This window comes from Acomys minous (genome assembly GCF_964271855.1).
Source record: "Acomys minous genome assembly, chromosome: 16".
NCBI lineage: Eukaryota > Metazoa > Chordata > Mammalia > Rodentia > Muridae > Acomys > Acomys minous.
Window position 1 is genome coordinate 56,021,986 of NC_140498.1, and position 20,163 is coordinate 56,042,148.

Genomic DNA, 20,163 nt, shown 5'->3' on the forward strand with positions numbered 1-20,163 from the left:
AGCTCAAAGTCCAAAAAGCCCCCAAAGCCAAAGGCCAGGGATCTGAGGGGCTGAAGAGCTAAAGAGCTAAAAGCTCCTTCTACTTCTACACAGTCTTAACCACCCTGCAACTCACAGTCCCTCCTGCTCTTTAATCCCCGTCAGCTGGCTTCTTGCTTCGCCTCTTGACCTAGGGTTAACTTTATTAAATCCTGTGTACAGGAAGCTCTTGGATTAAAAGGTGAGTGTTAGGGCCCAACCATGCCAAACAAAAGACAGGTTTACAGTTCACAATCCCGGGATCATAACGGGGTCAGATATCCTACAACAGGAGAACATGCCACTCCTCAGATAATCCCCTGCCGCCGCCTAAACTCACCCAGGCTTGCTAGGAAGGGCGGGCTCTGCCCTCCTGCTGCAGTCACTGTGCTGCTGCTCTGTCTGTCCAAGCACAGGGCTAAGGCTCTCAATGTAGCAGCACAAATGCTGCACAGCCTCAAGGCTCCCAGAGCCTCAGGTGGGCCTGCTTCTCCCCATGACCTGAAGATTCCCTCCTCCTCTTCCTCCTGTCCCCCTCCTCCTCTTAGGCTTTTGCTCAAATCTCACTTTCTTAATGAGGCATTCCTCCCACTACTCTATTCCAAATTTGGAGAGCAATGGCTCAGTGGTTACAAGCACTCTCTTACAGAAAACCTGCCTGGAACTCCAGCTCCAGCGGAGCTGGTGCTCTGCTGGCTCAGCACACAGGCATGCATACAAACACTCTGGCACATACACATAAAGGATTTAGTTACTCAAAATCACAAACTCCTCCTTTCCTCACATTCCAATCTCCACTGCTGTGTTTCCTGCCCTAACTTTTGTTGTTGTTAAGACAGGGTCCTGAGTGTCAGGCTTGAACTGAGATCCTCCAGGCTCTTAGGGTTACAGGAGCGCACCACTGCGAGAGACTTCAGAGCTCGACTTCGCATGCACCCTACCCCATCCCCCACTTCTCCCCCTCCTTGTTTTTTTGTCTTTCCTGTCTGTCTAGATCATCAGCTTCTTTGGGACAGAAAATGTATTGTATTTGTCACTGTATCCCAGGACTGTAAGAGAATAGACCTAACTTAGCAACACATTTAACTGAATAAATGCAAAGAGAAGTCTTATAAATACGATACGTACCCCCTCCCCCTGCAACGTACACAACACTAGTATCGATTATCAACCACATGAGTTACTCTACTGTTTTTCTAACTGGTTGGTCATCAGACAGCAAATGACAAATGGACAGAATTCTGGGCAAACTTTAATCAGTACCTGGAAGGGAGAGCCAAAGCTAGGCTGAGGCGATCTGGAATAGACAGGTCTGAAATCAGAAGCCCACATTCAGGGCTCTGCAGGTCTGTGCAAAGCCCTGTTTCTAGAACCCATGAGCCTGCTTAGGTAGTTTAAAACAGGGAGCATCTACTTAGCAAAATAACTATTTTGAGAATTAAACAAGCATCAACTGTTCATGCATGGGACCCCCAATCCCAAGGATCACAAACCAGAAGCCAGCGTCGAAAGCACAGCCACCTGTGATTAGGTGTGGCCTGCACGCAGCACTGTGCTCGGTGTCCTCTAAGGCGCAGCCTCCGGCCTCCAGGAGCAGCAGCAGCCTGGGAGCCCGACTGTACGGCTCTCCATGTGGTCTACTGCCACTCCGCTTACTCTATAGATGTTTTATGGGACTGACACAGGCTAATCGTTTTTATTTTAGATTTTATGCCCGTATTTTGCCTGCATCTATGTACCTGCACCCAGGAACTGGCATCACAGATGGTTGTGAGCCACTGTGTGAATGCTGGGAACAGAATCTGGATCCTCTGCAAAGCATTAATCATTGAGCCCCCTTCCCAGCCCTCGGTTTTATTTTTTATTTGACAACATTTTAGGGATACAATGACAGCTTTATAGTGGCAAAAAATATGATGTATAAGGTTCCATATGTGAGGAAAAAATACAAAACCAAAACCAAAAATGGATCTGAAAGTGTTATCTTGGACATTTTGGGAGCTGTGGGTGGTTATTTCTTAAATGCCAAATTAATTTGTGGGTCTTTTTAACACCACAAACTTTTATTGTAAAACAAAACCAAGCAGGATCATTTTAGTGCTAAAAATCTAATGACCATGAGCTTTCTCAGTGTACACAGTGTAAAGTGAGTGTGTGAGCATCTCCTGCTCTCAGTGTACACAACATAAAGTGAGTGTGTGTGAGTGTCTCACTGCTGCTCTCAGTGTACACAGTATAAAGTGAGTGTGTGTGAGTGTCTCACTGCTGCTCTCACTTAGACCGTGGACACTGAAGATACAAATTATGAAATATAATCCATTCCACACAAGAGCTGTGGATACAATGGATACAAACTGCAATTCATTATAAATGACAAGCTCATTTTGAAATAAGGTCTATTATACAGCCCAGGCTAGCTTCAAAACTGTGGCAGTTGCGCTCAGGCCCCCAAAAGCTGGGGTTGTGGGCACGCACCAGCACGCCTGGCCATCTTAAAGCTTTTAGTTATAGAAGAAGTAGCTCAGGGCATGTACACTATTTCTGATATAACCAACTACTGAATACCTTTCCAGGTAAAAATGGAGATTAATAACTACTATATGGCCAGGTGTAGTGGTGCACACCTTCAACCCCAGCGCTCAGGAGAGGCAGGCAGATTTCTGTGAGTTGAGGCCAGCTTGGTCTACACAGTGAGACCCTGTCCAGGATAGGGTGGAAGGAATAGCACACTATATGCTAGAGGCTTAATAAAGATCCCCATAAGGTCAGCAGTTGGAAAACAGTAATGTATTTAAAATTGTTTGTGGAGAGATTTGGAAACTCACACTGTCTATGCACTTAAAGTCTATGCTCAGAAACATACAAAATGAGTAACTTAAACAATGAAGAAAAAGCAGAAGGCTAAAACCTATAGAGTAAATAATATTAATACTTTACCTGAAGATCCTCACACAAAAAGATAGATTCTTGGAAGCTAATTCGGTAAGTTTTTAAAGCGTTTAGCTTGCCTTTTGCTCGACAAGCAGGACAAAGGCCATCTGTTGGAACTTTAGCTGAATCATAGTTCTAAAAGAGAAATAATGCAAATTAAGAGACATTCCTAAATTATATTAAGTTACAAAAGAGTTAAATGGGTGGGTGACCAGAAAAAAAAATGCACAATTTTCCACTCTAAGTATAAGCTACTATAAGCCAAGATTAAACACAGCAAACAAAAGAAATGAGGTAAGGTCCTTTGTTTAGGTTTGTCTTGTTTTTCAAGACAGGGTTTCTCTGTGTAACCTTGGCTGTCCTGGACTCGCTTTGTAGACCAGGCTGGCCTCGAACTCACAGAGCTTTGCTTGCTGGGATTACAGGTATGAGCCACTGCGCCCAGCTCCTATCATGTCAGGTCTTAAACAGTTATTATCCAAACAAACATTTATAGTTTTACATATTAAACTTTGACTTAAAAATAGCATCGGTTTCAATCACAAAAGAAAAGGTAACACTAATTGCCAAGGGAAATGTACACAGTCCACACTAGCAAACCATACGATCTAGGCATTGTTTCTACTTTCACACGTCAACAACAGAGAAGTAAACAAAGTATAAAAATCTTTCGCCATTGCTGTAAGATTTCCGTGGAAGATAGAATTTTTTTAGGACTTCGTTTTAAAATTTTAAAATTTCATTTACAATTTAAAATTCAAATAAAGAGGGAAAAAAACTAATTTTGCACTGAGGCCAAGAATAAGTTCACTAACTTTTCCCAAGCACCCCCGCACGGGGAGTGAAGATGTCCCTACATCAGTCCCTGGTCCAACCAGTGGCCAACCATTTCCAATCTTCAGAGAATCCATCATTCCGAGTCATTGGCTATTTTATGTCACTTGGAACATGCCAATAGCACTAAGGATTTTTCAATGAACCCTGGAAAAAAAAAGTCAACAGACAATTAAATAAAAATCCAACTTACTCTAAAAAGAGAGCTCTGCTACCTTATAAGACAAGAGACATTAAGTATATTGGTGAGGTACATGGCCTTGGATGAACATATTCTAAAACTGTAGTCTTGAAATACCTGAATGTATTAAGATATTCACAAATACATGAAGAGAGTGATCACAAGACGCATTTTCGTAACACAGAAAATTAAGCGAAGCTTTTCATACAGGCGGCTACTGGATAAAGCAAGCTATCCAACTAAGTTTGGTTCACAGTTTGAAATGACCATGTCAGAAAGTTCCTAAACCCTCTATACCCATGTTCCATCACTTTTTTTTTTAAGTTTGTCGAGACAGGGATTCTCTGTGTAGCCTTGGCTGCCTTGGATTCACTTTGTAGATCAGGCTGACCTTGAACTCAGTGATCTGTCTGCCTCTGCCTCCTGAGTGCTGAGATCACAGGCGTATGTGCGCCACCACCATGCCCTGAGAATCACACATTTTATACGCCCTCCTTTCTGTTTTCAACCACTAAGTTCTTCACCAGTTGAAATATGTCTCTGCTTATTGGAAGACAGGGTCTCACTAACCAGGCCTGGCTGGCCAGGAACTCGCTGCATATGGCTGCATATGTAGAGCCCTCTGACCTTGACCTCTGCTTCTCTGTGCCTCCCAGGTGTTGGAATTAAAGGCATGCAACCACAACCAGCAGAATACATTTAAAAACCACCAGAAAAAGATTACATTCTTTGTAATCTGTTCTGATCTGTATCAGAACAAAAATACAAGTACTTCTATAGGACAATGCACCGTAGCGAGCATGCCTGGAGGGTAGTTCCACAGAGCAGACCCCATGCAAAGATTCGGGAGAGTGAAAACCTGAGACACAGCTCAACACAAGAAGGAAAAAATGCTTAAAAAAAAAAAAGGTTAAATATAGACTTAAAATACAACAAAACCACATCTTTTTAAAAAAATAATTTATTTCTATTTTATGTGCATTGGTGTTTTGCCTGCATGTATGTCTGTGGGTGTCAGATCTTGGCGTTACAGGCAGTTGTGAGGTGCCATGTGGGTGCTGGGAACTGAACCAGGGTCCACTGGAAATGTAGTCAGTGCTCTCAACTACTGAGCCATCTCTTCAGCCCCCAAAACCAGATCTTAAAAGACCTCTGGGCAAAGGGAAGTTATCATTTAGCAAGGGAGCTGAAACTTCGAGCATAAATCTTTCCAAAACCCGAGGATCCGTAATTCTAGGTCAACCATCTTCCCGCTCACAGATTCATTTTGAAAAACTAGTTATGAACAGGGTGTTTGTGGTGCACACCTGTAATCCTAGTACTTGGGAGGCAGAGGCAGGCGGATTTCTGTGAGTTCAAGGCCAGCCTGGTCTACACAGCGAGTTCAGGACAGCCAGACCTTGTTACACAGAGAAACCCTGTGTGACAACAACAAAAGCAAAGGAAGCCAAGCTGACCAGATGCTGACACCTACGTTACAGTGCTGACTCTGCACTCATTCTCAGAAGAGAAGCCTGCAGGCCTCTCAACACATTGTTAATGACCCTTTTTATCTGCCCGAGGATCTAGGAAACTGGAAAGGTTATTTCTCAATGTGGAAGGAAAAATAAGAATCCTTCAAATCTGCTCTCTTCATCCTATCATCCGCTATTTCAATAGGAAGGCAAGGCATGGTGTGCACATTTACACCGTTCATTCCAGCCCATGGCTCTCTGTGAATTCCAAGCCAGGAGGGCTACATAGTGAGACCATGTCTAAGGAAAGAAGGAAGAAGGGAGACCCAGCAAGATAGCAGTAGAAACACCAAACAATATTAAGACCCCTCCCAAAGAATATCCATGTTAAAAATAACAGAAGTAAGCTGTTGAGGTCTTTCAAGCACTCTGCCTTATATACACAATCCGAGGGTGGTCCTTCAATCTCAATTTGTCCCATAATAACTACTATCCTTTCCCCCCCCAAAGGTAACCTGCTCCTTTCTGTACAGTACCTAAAATTTGACATCTCGAGGCTTCAAAACACAAAGTAGAAAGTTTGTGTCGTCTAAAATCTCTCATGTTTGCATAATAAGCATCATCTAAACTTGTGGACCGTGCTTTACAAATGTTCTGAACCAGTCTCTCTTTCCATTCACATCACTGTCAAAACGACAGTCCAGCTTCAACCCACCTTTTAATCCAATAGAATTATAAGAAAGTCCACCCGGGGCTGGAGAGATGGCTCAGAGGTTAAAAGCACTGACTCCTCTTCCAAAGGTCCTGAGTTCAATTCCCAGCACCCACATGGTGGATCACAACCATGTACCCTGAGATCTGATACCTTCCTCTGGCATGCAAGCAGAACACTGTGTAATTAATGAGTAAATCTTTTAAAAAACAACAAATAAGAAAGTCCACCCAAACAGCTTCACCTAACCTAAGGATTATGACTTGAGCTTATTACAAGGTGAGACCAACCAAGTTTTTCCAGTCTTCGCCCCCAGCACTTTTCCTCTTACACTCCCGACCCCTTTGCAAGGTCGCTAAGTCACCGACATCCTAGAGACCCTAAAGGGAGTTTTCATCCCAGAATGGATCCTCTTGGCAGGCAATCACAAGAGGGACGTGATTAATTCAATTTAATTCACTGCATATGTACCGTGGAAACTTATAACAGGTTCTCAAAAGAAGGGTCTCGGAACCCTTCCCGCTTTACTCCCGGGCTCTGCACACGAGCTGTCAAAGCCAAGGCCAACAGACCTAGACTCCAGGCAAGGGGACTGCTGCTTTGCAGAGCCCAGTTCGGCTTGGTAACCCAACCCAGCTTCCCGAAATTTGAGATGGACAATGCCACGCGAGGCGATCTACAAATGCCAACCGAGGAAGCCCAGCAAGAGGCGCGGCGTCCCGTTACCCTGCCCACCTCCACGCTCTTGGTGGGGCGGGCACACACTCTGGTTTCTGTTCAGCGTTTATCTCTTTTGAACGCAAACGGAGCCCTCAGTCCCCCCCAGCCTGCACCCTCACGCTCCACTCTTTCCCACCCGAACCTTGCGCCCAGCCCATCATCCTTCCAGCGTGCTACCTCGGGCTCCAGCCGCCTCAATTTCTACTTCCCGAGGAATTTGCTCGCTCGCTCGATTGCTCTCTCTCTTACCGGCCCGAAGAACACCCCTTCTTCATACAGAATCGGCCCGAACTCCTCCTGTTCCACCTTGAGCGCCACACCATCCACCAGTAACGTTCAACCCACGTTCCCCCGGACGGCTCCTCCCTCCCAGCGGCTCCGCTAAGGAAAGCAACTTCCGCCTGGGGAGTCCGCCGCCAAAGAGATCCCCTCCCAACACCTTCCTGCAGAGCGCCTCGCTCAAAAGCACGCGGGCCGGGCGGGAGGGAAGGGGAAGACCAGAACGCTTCCGGGGCGGGGCTCCGCAGAGGCGTGGTTTGGGCGCTCTTCCGGCGCAGGCGCAGTCGGAACTGCGGCGCCAGCAGGGGCGGGGTTCATGGCTTGCAGAGCGTGCTGAGTGTGAGTTGGGGGGGAGGCGAGGGAGGGGACGGTTCTGGAAGCTACTGGAAAGCGCTGGAGCGACAGAGGTGACGCCAGCGACTGGAGGGCGGGGCGTGATTAAAATTAGTGCGCAGCGTTCCGCGGAGGGATTGCGCGGCCGGGGAAGGAGTGGCGCGCAAGCCCGGTGACCCGGGTGTGGGCCTCACCGCCGGCCATCATGGCGGCCGGCGTGACCGGGGCCCGTCCTCACGCCCCGCACCCATAGTTCGCTCTCTTGTGTTCACAAACGATCACCACACACGGAGCCGTCCCTCCCTTCCCTACCCCCCTCCTTGGAGGCCCGGGGTTTTCCCTTCCCTCACTGATCTGCTCACGGTAAGGGGAGATTCCAAAGGCAAGCCCAGGGCCGTTGGTTAGCCTTGACCCGGGGTGGCACCCAGCAGCCGCCCTGCGCATCTCAGCAGCCCTCCCTCCAGAGAGAAGAGGGGGGAGATCTCGAGTTGCTAAGTTGTAAGGGCTGCTTCCCCCCCCCAACCCCCCCCCCGAAGGTCATGTGGTGTGAGGGACGTCGTGACTGGAGGCGTTCTCAAGGACGTTCCTATTCCTTGGAGTCCTCTGGGTCGATTGTTTCCGTGGCCTGGGACAACAGATAGAAGTTTCTGGACCTTTTTCTTAACTGGCATCATGACTGGCATTTTGGACTGCGGTTCTATGGGGTTCCCTTGTTCTTAAAAACGACTGTGTGCTGGCAGACTGCTGATAAGATATTAGTAGCGTGCTAGGAAGGAAACAAGTCCGCCGAGGGAAAGGAATGATTCAATAAAAGATTTTCAGTTTGTGGTACTTGGGAATGCAGATCCCTGAGTGGACCAACAGGCACTGGTGGGGGGGTTTTCTACCCCCCTGAAGACAGAAATAGACTGGTTAGGTTTCCCTTCTTGTCGTTTTGTGTTTGCACTCCTTCATGTGCTGCTGTGTTTGTTGTCGTAAGGTCGAACTAGTTAAAAATTCTTGTTGTGTGGATTTAATTTTGAGAAAGTATTTCGTCCTGAGTAGTGTCCAAGATTAATAGGATTTTCTTGTTGTTGTTGTTGTTGAACATGCTATTTCCATTTTTAGGATGGAGTACACTTTTCCCTCTCCCTCAATAAAACACTTCCTGAATATCAATTCATAATTTCAAGGATCTAATTGGTCCAGTTAAAATGTAACCAGACTTTTGAGATAATTATTATTAAAATAAAAATTGATTATTACAGACACACACACCGCCGACACAGGGTTTCTCTGTTTCAGCCCTGGCTGTCTTGGAACTCTTTCTGTGGACCAGGCTGGCCTCGAACTCACAAAGATCCTCTGTATCTGCCTACCAAGTGCTGAGATTAAAGGCGTGCACCAAAACTGCCCAATGATTATTGCAGTCTTTAATGAAATGTTTACTTAAAAAATGCTTGGCCAGGAGAAAAAATTAATAATGACAAACAAAATGGAGGTGGGATGTAGAACAAAGAAGAAAATCCTGGTTGTGTGTCAGAGGTTCACGGTCCCCAGCTGAGACCATACTATGCATTGTCCTGTTCCCTACTGTGTGTTCAGGGTCGTGTTTAGAGATGCTGGTCCCACAGAGTATAGTCACCTCCAGTAGATGAGAGCCCGGAGTTTGACTGTTTGCACCTAGAAACTCACATTCAATAAAAGGAGGCCTTGGTTTAGTTAATAATTAAACTGCAGTAGGAAATCAGTGCCCTGCGAGTCATTTCGTGAGCGCTTATACTCTTGTACGCTTGTTCCTTAAGTGAAAACAAACCTTTAGCCCCAACCCGGGATATAAATGCCACCTCTAAGCCAGTTATGGTGGGATCACAGCACTCAGGTGAAGGCCGGCAGCTGGGCCCCGGGTTGGAGGCAGCTTGGACTATATAACAAATGAGTCCATAGCAGATTTGAGACCTTGTCTTTAAAATCAAACCCATGACCTTAGCTGCTGTGATTGCTTGTTCTAGTCTCATTAAACACGTTCTAGACTGGAGAAATGACTCCATCAGTAAATCACCTGCCCCGCAGTAGTGAGGGCCTGAACTGGATCCCCAGCACTCGTGTAAAAAGCCTGGCCTAGCTGTGTGCACGGCTGGGAGGGTGCAGACTTGTGGATACCGGGGTTCACCAGCCAGTCAGCCTTCCTGAATCTGTGAGCCCCAGAATCGGAGAGAAAGAAAGATACCTAGCATTGACCTCATCGTACACCTGCTTACTCATGGCACACGCTCCACCAGCACCAGGCCACCTGACGTTCCAGTAGCACCCATGAGTACAGTCTGTGTGTAATGCCATTTCTAAATCTTATTTTCAGAAAGCTGGGAAACCAGAAGCTCCTTGGTCCTAAAAACTGGTACAAACCAATGAGACAAGTAAGCTGTGTCCTCTGTGTTTTATTCAAACAACATTAATGGGTTTGGCTGCTGTGTGCGCCCCTTGGCCTCTAGCATGTGGGGTTTTCTATAATGGCTTGTGCACTCTATAACTTTCTTCTCTTCATTTTGTTAGCGCTAGGCAATGAACTCAGGGCCTCACACCGGTGCTGGGCAAGTACTTGACCATATTCCCCGTCCTCTTTTTTTTTAAATTTGAGACACAGTTTCACAAAGTTACCCTGGCTGGCCTTGAACTCACCCTGTAGCCCAGGTCGACCTTAAAGCTGTGGCCCTCCCGTCTCACTCTCCCTGGTAGTTGGTACTGTTGACCTCCTGTAGTACCACCCCCCCCCACTGTAATGTTTAAAATTCCCAACTCTCAGATTTTAATTAAAGAAGTATGAGCCTGTACTTATATTTGGTAAGTCTTCTTGTGCAAGGCATTTGTTTAGAAAATTAATTGGGGCCATTACTCGTTGTCAGTTAAACACAGGGAGCATGCTGCCCATTTGCAGTTACGGGGATGCACAGAGCTGCTGCCTGTGTAGCCATAGAGTGAGCCAGGCGTTACATCGTTTCTCCCAAGGAGGTGTCTGTATTCTTAAAGCCTTAGGTAGACCCTGTACCTCATAATGCACCCACACTTACCCACTTTTCCTTTCCCAGATGAGCAGGCAAGAGTCACGGCATGGACCCTGGAGGATCTGACATCTAATTCTGTCTCATTTGCTGTGTACATGTTGTTTAATTTCAGTGCCCTGAGAACATCTATACAGTGAGTGACAAGTGGGAGCAGATAAATAGCTTGAGCCAAGTCCCTTACAGCCCTGACACTTCCTGTGGGTGCTGACTCTTGGGACCCCCACCTCCTTTTGGACTGTCTCCCACCAAGGGCATCATCCCGCTCATCTCACACTGCTACCTTGCCGGTCAGAAGTTACTGTTTACGTTGAGTACACAGCTCTGACTTCACACAAGGAAAGGCTTCTTGCTACGTCTGTCTCTCCATCACCCAGTTCCCTGCCCAGGAATAACAAAAGCGGAGTGGGGTGGGTGCATGCCTATGGAAGCAAGGAAGTACTGTTGGGATGCGTCTGTGGCCCCTTTTAATGTGAGGGTTGTATTATATGGCCCTGTCTACCTTCCATGTTCACCTGTCTCAGAGGTGGTTTTCTAGCTTTGTGTCAGCCTTCCAGTTTTGGATATTTTGGTTTCTTTCAGATCCTATCTTGGTTACTTTTCTTGTTGCTGTAATAAAATCCCTGATAACATGAGGAAGAAAGGGCTTATTCTGTCTCACACTTTAAGGTTAGTACATGCAGTGGGGAAGTCATGCAGCAGGAGGTTGAGGTTGCTGGTCACATTGCATGCACAGTCCTCAAGAAGCAGAGAGCTGTTTTAAATCGCATTCAGTTGCCAGCATTGAGTAGGGCCAGCAAGATGGCTCAATAGGTAAAGACACTTGCCACTAATCCTGACAACCCGAGTTCAGTCCATGGGACCCACATGGTGAAGCCGACAGCTAACTCTCAGAAGTTGTCCTCTGACCTCCACAATGTGCAGTTGCATGCACACACACTCACAAAGTAGATAAGTTAAAATGGAATAAAGTCTTAAGGCAGTGTACAATAAATTATATCATATATTCATCGCCTCCCATATGCAGGAATCTGTGCCCTAAACAGTAGCACAGCTGGCTCCTGTGTGCCTTGGAGTCTGCATCCCTGGGCCAGGTCATGTAGTTGGGTAGTCATGCTAGCATCCTCTACTCTAAACAAAATAGATTACTCACATCACCCCAGTGACCTCTTGCTCAAAAACTAGAAGAAGAAAGAGGGTGGCCTGTGTTTAGGGACCTTGATGCAAGCAGACAACTTACATCTCTGTGAACATTACAGCCATGCTGCACAGCAAGACTGACAGCCAGGCGTGTGTGGTGGAGACGGATCAGCAGCCAACGTCAAGGGCACACTCACCAAATGCTACTTAAATTTAATGCTGCTTTTTAGCAGTTTTGCTCCACACTGGAGTTGGATTTAGAATACAACTTCCTTGTATTGCCACTTTACTGTTTTTATTATTCTTAGTTACGTGGGGGCAGGTGTTGTAGAGGAACATGGCTGCTCTGGCAAGAGATCACATCCAAAGACCCAGGTCTGTGTGATCCTGCTGGAATGCAAACACGCCTTTAATCCAGGAGCCAGAGGCAAACAGATCTGAGTTCAAGGCCAGCCTGGTCTAGAGCAAGTACTAGGTGAGGAGAGGCTTAGATCCAGGCATGGTGGTACGCGCCTTTAATCCTAAACAATGAAGGTAAAGTTAGTTTGTAGTGAGATCTAGTCGAGTAGCAGAAAAGGTGACAAATCAGAGAAGATTTGACAGAATAGGATACGCCCAACTCTCAGAAGAAGAGAGAGGAAAGGCAGTTTTACCAGGACAGTAATAGACGGATTGCTGGGAGAGAACTCAGGTGAAGACTGAATGAGCCAGAAATGAGAAGAGTCCAGAAGATTAGTGCAAATTGCTGAGTTATTTTCAGGCCAAGCAGAGCAATTCCAGGCCAAGAGAGAAGCCAGATTAAATCAGTCAGCTGGGAGAAGAGTCAGAACAGCTGAGTTGAGCCAGGCAGCCCAGAGCTCAGAAAGAACAAGTAAGGGTGAGCTCATTAAGCAGTAAGTCTCAGAGGCTGAACACATCTAGGCCGAGGTTAGATTGTACAGAGGCTAGAAACTTCCAGGACTAGGCCTCGGTTAGCAGAAGGAGGCAGTGAGCCTCCCGGACAATGGAGCCAGGAGAATAAGAGTTACTTTTACAGGTGGTGCCTGAAAGTGCAGGCCCTGAGGTTTTGTGTTCCCCAGAGCTGCAGTTACAGGAGGTTGTAAGGCAGCTCATGCAGATCCTGGGCCAGAGCAGTACATGCTCTTAACCGCTGAGCCACCTCTCCTGGGTGCCTTTAAGACAGAAAACTAAGCCCAGAAGGAAACGGTTTACTTAAATTGGCATATTAAACTATCAGACCTGAGGCGGTACCCTCTGATTTCCATCCTGTAGGTATTTAGTGAAAGTCATCCCGCAGCATGCTGCTAAGCGATTAAGAGTTCTCCACACTAAACAATTAAACCTGTATAGAGAAACACTTTTGGAATTGGGACATAGTTGTCACTTCAAGATGACTTTATCAGTCAGAAGCACTGACTGAGTTTAGGGCTACTTAGAAGTAGGTAGTCTTATGCCTTCATTTGGGTAGCCAGGAAATTGCCAAGAAAAAATAAGTAAAAGTAAATGAGCAAATAAAATTGAAACGTCCCATAAAATCAATTTGACTGTTGTAACTAGGTTGGTAATACACAACAAGTAGCAAAGCAAAGTCAGTCTATGAGTGGGTTCTAGTTCACCATAATTCAAGGCTCGTAATGATTTAATAAATGAAGTAAGACCATGGGAATAGAAGAAATTGTCTTCTCTTTTTTAAAAATGAAAGTAGTTTTAAGTCATTGGTAATCTTCACTGTGTGCTGTATCACAAGTCAAGATCTGGACTGTGGGGGCTGGAAAGGTGACTAAAAAAAAGATCAGGTTTGGGTTGACGAGATGGCTCAGTGGTTAAGAGCACTGTCTGCTCTTCTGGAGGTCCTGAGTTCAAGTCGCAGCAACCACATGGTGGCTCACAACCATCTATAATGTGATCGGATGCCCTCTTCTGGCCTGTAGGCCTACATTAAGACAAAACACTGCATATATACATAATAATAAATTTTTTTTTTAAATCAAGTTTCAAATCTGGCCTCTTTTCAGTGGTGTGCTCCAATTTCTCTACTCCTGCTCTGCCACTTCTGTTTTTGTAAGCAATGTCGAGTCCTGCTCTTAGAGGGGCAGGGAGGCATAGGCTGAGATCCACAGCCTTCAGTTCACCTGGGCCACTTACTCCAAACCAAATATTTAACTTCTCCACGGCTCAATTTCATCTAGAAAATGAAAATACCTGCTAATCCCAGCTCTGTCATTTAACGAGTTTTGTGACCTCGGGACATCTCTGAGCTCAAATTTCCCATATAGAAATCAAATTATCTTAAGTAAAGTAATATGCAAAATAGCATCTGGCGGGCAGTTGAGCCCCCTGCCCCCCCCCCCCCCGGGCCATGGCAGTCCTTCCTGGCCTCCACATCCTGACTGTTCCAGTGCTGCCGCTGAACATTTTCCTGCTGGATCTGCGCAGTCTCCTGCCCATAGCAGGTAGGTATGCTTGCCCAGGTACTTGAATGGGTCCTCAAATAACGATGTGTCCGCTTTCTATTTGGGAACTTGTTAAAACTGTAAATGCATGGGCCTCTCCTGAGCCCAGGGTTCGGGTGGGGTCTGAGCATGTGTGTATTTTCTCCTCACATATTCTAATGCTAATGGCCATGATTTCCCACTGTTAATAAACGTGCTCTTCCGGTCTGTTGTGTGATTCTCATTGTCTAGACCTTCCCCCTTCCGGTGTTTGGAGACATACCCCAGAGGTGCTCTAAATTCCGTGGGGCCTGAAATACTCAGTGAGAGGCAGCTAAGGCGTCTCTCTCTTCCTCTTCATACATTTGGATCCAATTACCTTATATACCATGAAACGTAAGTTGACCCACCCCCAAAAAACGTTTTTTGGAAAATGTGGCTACACTTTGCAGCAGCAATGAGCTGATTGACACCACACTTCAGAAACAGGCAGATTTCAGGCATTCTCAAGAGAACTCCAGGAACATGGCGTATCCCCTACAGTTAGAGGGTGCAGAGCAGCCCTCAGCAAATGACTTCCTTCAGCCCTCGAGATCCAGGGAAACAGAACCGTGAGCTAGCTTCTGAATGCCTCCTCCCAGATGTAGCAAGAACGTTCTGGTCAGCATGGATGTTAGCATGTGCAGTAGAACAGGCACTTCCTGCCCCGGGGCCGTTTGTATGTGCACAGTGGGTGCCACATTCTAGTACATGCGTAGATGAGGCTAGCTCGTGACTTTCCACAGACATTTCTTAGCATCCTGTCTGCTTGCTGTTGTGAGGTAGTCATTCGTGTTCACACATAGTTATCCTAGGCTACACAGCGCCAGAAATCATTCCTCCTCACTGTGCCTGGCAATGGGTCCACATCAGGATGCTAAGACTAAGATTGTTTAAATATCTACATTAAAAGTTAGAAAGTTGGGGCTGGAGAAATGGCTCAGTAGTTACGAACACTGGCCCATCTTGCAGAGAACCTGGTTCAATGCCCAGCACCTACATGGCGCCTCACAACCATCCGTAAATCCAGTTCCAAGGGACGGACACCCTTTTTAGGCCTCTGCAGGTACTACATGCAAATTATGAACAAACACACATGCAAACAAAACACCCATAGCCATAAAATAACATTTATTTTTTTAATTATACCAGTTAAATGAAGCATGTTATAGTATTATCATCTCCCAAGAAGACTAAAACAAAGACACTGATTAATTTATACAGTTTCCGCTAGTTAATCCTCTGGGAATGGTTTAGCCTGATGGTTCTGGTTTGGTCTCCTATGGGTCTAGACATCAGAAGGCTACTTTTGTGTCCTCCTAACGTGGCACCTGAATCCCTTCTAGAGAACAAGTGATCTGAGAGGCAGAAACCACACCCCTTTGAAGCCTTGCCGCCGAAGTGGCACCCCATCCTTCGCTGGGTTCTGTAGATTAATAGGGTGTGGGAGGGAACCTCGAAAAGGGTATGAGTACCAGGAGGCAGGCCTCACTGTGGCCTGGCAGCCACAATTATACTGTAGGTTTTGTACTTGACAGAGCAAGTAATTCAGTACTGCTTAATATCTCGTTATAAGCGTATTAAAATATTAATGGCAGTCCTGAAATAATTGCTCTTTATATATTACATAGAGTAATCTAGCTGAGGTGTAAATCATCCGCGGCTCTCTACGGGACATCCCCTTCCTGCCTGTCTGGCTGAGTGGCTAAATCCATAGCATCTATACAATCAAGGTCTACTCAGTTGCATGGTCTTCCAGACAAGCGTGAAAGTTCGGGTGTTCTGTAAACAGGCTTCTTATACGGTGAGGAGAGCTACAATATTTAATTTAGTACAAACTAGTGATTCTGGTCTCCCTCAGAGGTTCCCATGTTCTGACTTATTCAAGTAAGGGGCTTTTGGTGTGGTTTTTGCTTTGTTTTCTCAGTAGTGATGAGGATGAAGTGGGTAAATGTAGCTGGCTGATGGAGGTCTTTACCTAATTCACATCATCCTCAGGCCCGAAGGAGTGGGAAGCAGTCATTAAGGATTGGTGGCTTGGTTAAACTCCAAATGCCAGATCATTAAAGAAGTCCAAGAAAATGACATAAAGCAATTAAGAATGTAACTTCCTTTGATACAACACTAAGTAATTTTAAGTTCTGTAATCTAGTAAAATAATACTGTGAGAGCAAAAGCCAGGCGTGGTGGCACACACCTATAACCCCAGCACTTGGGAGGCAGAGGCAGGCGGATCTCTGTGAGTTCGAGGCCAGCCTGGTCTACAAAGCGGGTCCAGGACAGCCAAGGCTACACAGAGAAACCCTGTCTCAAAAAACCAAATAATAATAATAATAATAATAATAATAATAATAATAATGTGAGAGCAAACTTGAACCGTTCATTTACCCTCCATTTGTGCAGCCCAAGCACAAGTGACAGTGGAAAAGCATTCTTGTGACCTTCAGCATTAATGATCCCGTTGGCGTCTTCAGTGTCTTTTAGAGGCTGAGTGCAGGCCTGTACTCCAGCACTCTGAAGACTGTGGTAGGAACTAGACCATGACGTGGCCTGGAGGACAGCACCATGAGCAAGCAGCACCAGAAACTCAGATACTTAATGCAGTCTTGTCTGCATCTGCATGCAGTGCAGTGCACAGACTGTCGCAGCCCAGGCTCAGCCCACTTGGCTATGCTAATTTCCAGTCACATAGGCAGTTATGACAGCCTGCTCACCCTCAAGGATTAGGAGGGACCAGTTCGCTAATCAAGAAGGAAATGTTGGGAAGTTCGTTTTACTTCCTAAATGTGATTTGTTGTGATTAATCAATAAAGCGCTGCCTGGTTTCCTGCTGATTGGCTTTAGGACTGCGTCTCTTATGCTAATGAGAGGTGAAGGCACATAGGCGGTGAATACGGAGCACAGAAACCCTGGTATGTTCTCCCTGCGGTCTTCTGGACTACTGGATAGTGGGTAAGTTTAAAAAACAAAATAAAACAAATAAGAAAAAAAAAAAAACCAAGAAGGTTTTTCTGAAAACCAAAGGGCAACATGATACAGAAAAGTTGGGCAGTGTAACGTCTGTGCACTGCTTTCAAACCCTCTCTTCCCAGCGTGGAATAAGCTCAGTTGTGTGACAAAGGATTGGTCCTTATAGGATTCCATCCTATAAGAAAGATCTCATCAAGAATTTAAGAGACCAAAGAGAGAAAAATAACAGGCAAGTGAACTATGAGGACTTGGATGATTACACCCTAGTTTGCAAAACATACTAGGAAGCTGGGCGCTGGTGGTGCACGCCTCTTATCCCAGAACTCAGGAGGCAGAGGCCAGCCTGATCCACAGGACCATAGAGAAACCCAGTCTCAAAACCAAACCCTTCCTCCCCTGTCCCCTCACCCCCTGCCAAAAAAAAAGGGGAGGGGGAAACATGTTTGGAAAACTTGAATGTGCCCAATTACAGAATAAAACACATAATACAGTCTTGCTCTGTATAAAAGTACTAATGGTGCTTATGCTTATGGAACAGTGGACTACATTTAGGATGTCCAAAGTGTGCTTAGAAGGAAACTTAACCTTCAAATAGTGTATACATTCACCTAAGTACATACAGGTACAGCAAATGTGACATGGCATCAAGCACTGGACTTAATGTTATGCTGTTCTTTGAGCTTTTCTGAATGATTGGGTATATTAAAGTTTTTACTAGAAAGAGCTTCAAGAAAATACACCACTGCTTGAGGTCACTGAGGCTCCCTTCAGCTCTCAGGCAGTTTGGGTCCAGTTCAGTTAGGCCATTGTCACTGCCTCTTCACCAGGACAGGCATGTCCAGTCAGCCTCCCTGCTGCTAGGTCTGGCCGTGATCTCCCTTGACGCCTGAGCAGCATTAGAGTGGCTGGCAGTTCTCTCATGTGCTCCCTGCTCTTCCCCGGCCTCTCCTTTCTGTCTTGGCTGGCCCTCCTGAAACATTAGCATGCCTCGGGACTGCGGTGGGCTCTGAACTTCCACGAGGAATCTCATGCTGTCCTAAAGCTTTAAATATATATATTTGGCCTGGTCATAGTAGTACAAGCCATTAGTCCCAGCACTTGGGAGGTGGTGCCTGGCAGATTTCTGAGTTCGAGGCCAGCCTGGTCTACAGAATGAGGTTTAGAACAGCCAGGCTCACACAGAGAATCCCTGTCTTAAAAACCAAAGAACAAAATACTATTGATAATAAAGATACAGACGCTGAGACTCAGGCTCGTGTATGCACCCATTGCCTTGTCCATCTACCTACCTGATCATCTCAACTTGTGTTCAATTGACATTTCAAAAGTAATGTGTGTAAAACAGTGGCCCGCCCCATGAGCCCCACCCCTCAGGCAGGTGCTGCCTCCTGCACTCTTTACTACAATGGACTTTAGTCTCTTAATTGCTCAAGCGGAAAAGCCTCCACTCAACTCTGACCCCTCTGTCACCTTGACTTCTCACAAGACATCCCCTCAGCAACTGTGCTCAGCTCTTTAAAACCATATCCCAATTGGGTGGTGGCAGCGCACGCCTTTAATCCCAGTACTCTGGGAAGCAGAGGCAGGCGGATCTCTGTGAGTTTGAGGCCAGCCTGGTCTACAGAGTGAGTCCAGGACAGCCAAGGCTACACAGAGAAACCCTGTCTCAAAAATAAACAACAAACAATAACAAACACACACACGCATGCAGCATACAGATAGACATAGACACACATGCACATGCAATTTGACAGCATCTTTTCTTGTATAAATCCGTTTCCATCACGTGGACACTGTCCCACCCCGAGCTTTGCTTTTCTCCTTTTTTTCATCTTTCACCACTTCAGTCATGGTAATACAGGTAGTTTCTAAGTGACTGCAATGAGTCCTAGCCTGGCCTGAGACTATCTAGAAAGGCTTGGTACCTATTGCCAAGATTCTGTAGGACTCTCCCAGAGGAAAGCAAGCCTGGACACAGCTGGTCTGAAGGTACCAAGGAGAAGACGGTATTAGCCAGTAAAGCAAAGACAAGAGAGCGGTAGATTCACTTTGGAGCTGACACTCGGGTCCTTCCAGGAACAGAATCTCCCGTCCTGCCGCTTTGAGAGGACAGGCTTATAGACAGCAGGTCCAGACGGGTCTGAGACTCCATCAAGCGAGCAGAAATGAAAGAATGCTGCCTGCCAGCACTGAAAGAGATGCCTGAGGCTACATCTGCTAATCGGGTACACGAGACAAAGCTCTACGGAAAATGTAAGAAGGTGGCAGCCGGCAGGTGTGTCTCTCTAAGGCAAGAAGTCCTGAGAGGGCTGGAGATGTGGCTCAGCAGTTTGGAACACTGTTTGCTCTTGCACAGGATCTGGGCTCATTTCCCAGTCCCTCCAGGGTGCCTTACAACCACCTGTGACTCCAGTTCCGGAGGGTCCGACACCCTTTCCTGGCAGCTGTGGGACTAGGCTCCCGTTTGGTATATATGCATAGGTGTAGGCAAACACTCATACACAAAAGACAAACTGTGAGAAGAGAGAGCACCTGAAATGAAGTCACTCGGTCACCCTGACTTCAGGACTCCCTTATGCTGGTCTGTGTTTTATGCTAAATCATCTTCCTTAGGAACTACTAAATTGTTGATTATACCAGACACTTGAGCAGGGTGTGGTGGCCCACACCTTCAATCCCAGCACTCAGGTAGCAGACGCAGGTGGATCTCTGTGAGTTCGAGGCCAGCCTGGTTTACAAAGTGACTCCAGGACAGCCAAGGCTACACAGAGAACTCCTGTGTTGAAAAGGAAACAAAAACAAACAAACAAACAAACAAACAAACAAAAAACTCAAACACTTGTAGCTGCTGGACATGGCTACTCTGTTATGTCTTAAAACTGTTTTAGTTTTTGTGCTATAGAAAAAATAGTTTTCATAATTAGAGGTCCTGGATGGTGGGGGGAAGCATATAAAGGGGTAGGAAGTGTTTTCCCTCAGTCTTTGCTCTTAATTTGGGGTTGTGTGTGAATGGGCTTTTAGCTAACTGTGGTAGACATCTGTAGTGCAACAAACACCCCCAAAATTCTGTGGCTGAAACCAT

At 46.1% G+C, this 20,163-nt stretch overlaps 1 protein-coding gene across 5 annotated transcripts in view; it reads right to left on the reverse strand.

Moving 5' to 3' along the window:
• Positions 1 to 20,163, reverse strand: part of USPL1 (ubiquitin specific peptidase like 1) — an 81,124-nt gene that overhangs the window by 22,489 nt on the left and 38,472 nt on the right. Inside the window, exons 1-3 of one of the 5 annotated variants that reach the window (XM_084763185.1) lie at positions 7,100 to 7,248; positions 3,807 to 3,930; positions 2,956 to 3,084 (exon numbers count right to left, since the gene is read on the reverse strand). In XM_084763185.1, the coding sequence (XP_084619311.1) occupies positions 2,956 to 3,084; positions 3,807 to 3,863 (186 nt within the window). In that variant the 5' untranslated portion in view covers positions 3,864 to 3,930; positions 7,100 to 7,248. Of the gene's footprint in view, positions 1 to 2,955; positions 3,085 to 3,764; positions 3,931 to 6,133; positions 6,417 to 7,027; positions 7,051 to 7,099; positions 7,249 to 20,163 lie in introns of those variants that run through there. The other 4 variants (XM_084763181.1, XM_084763184.1, XM_084763182.1 and 1 more) reach the window with 4 other exon arrangements.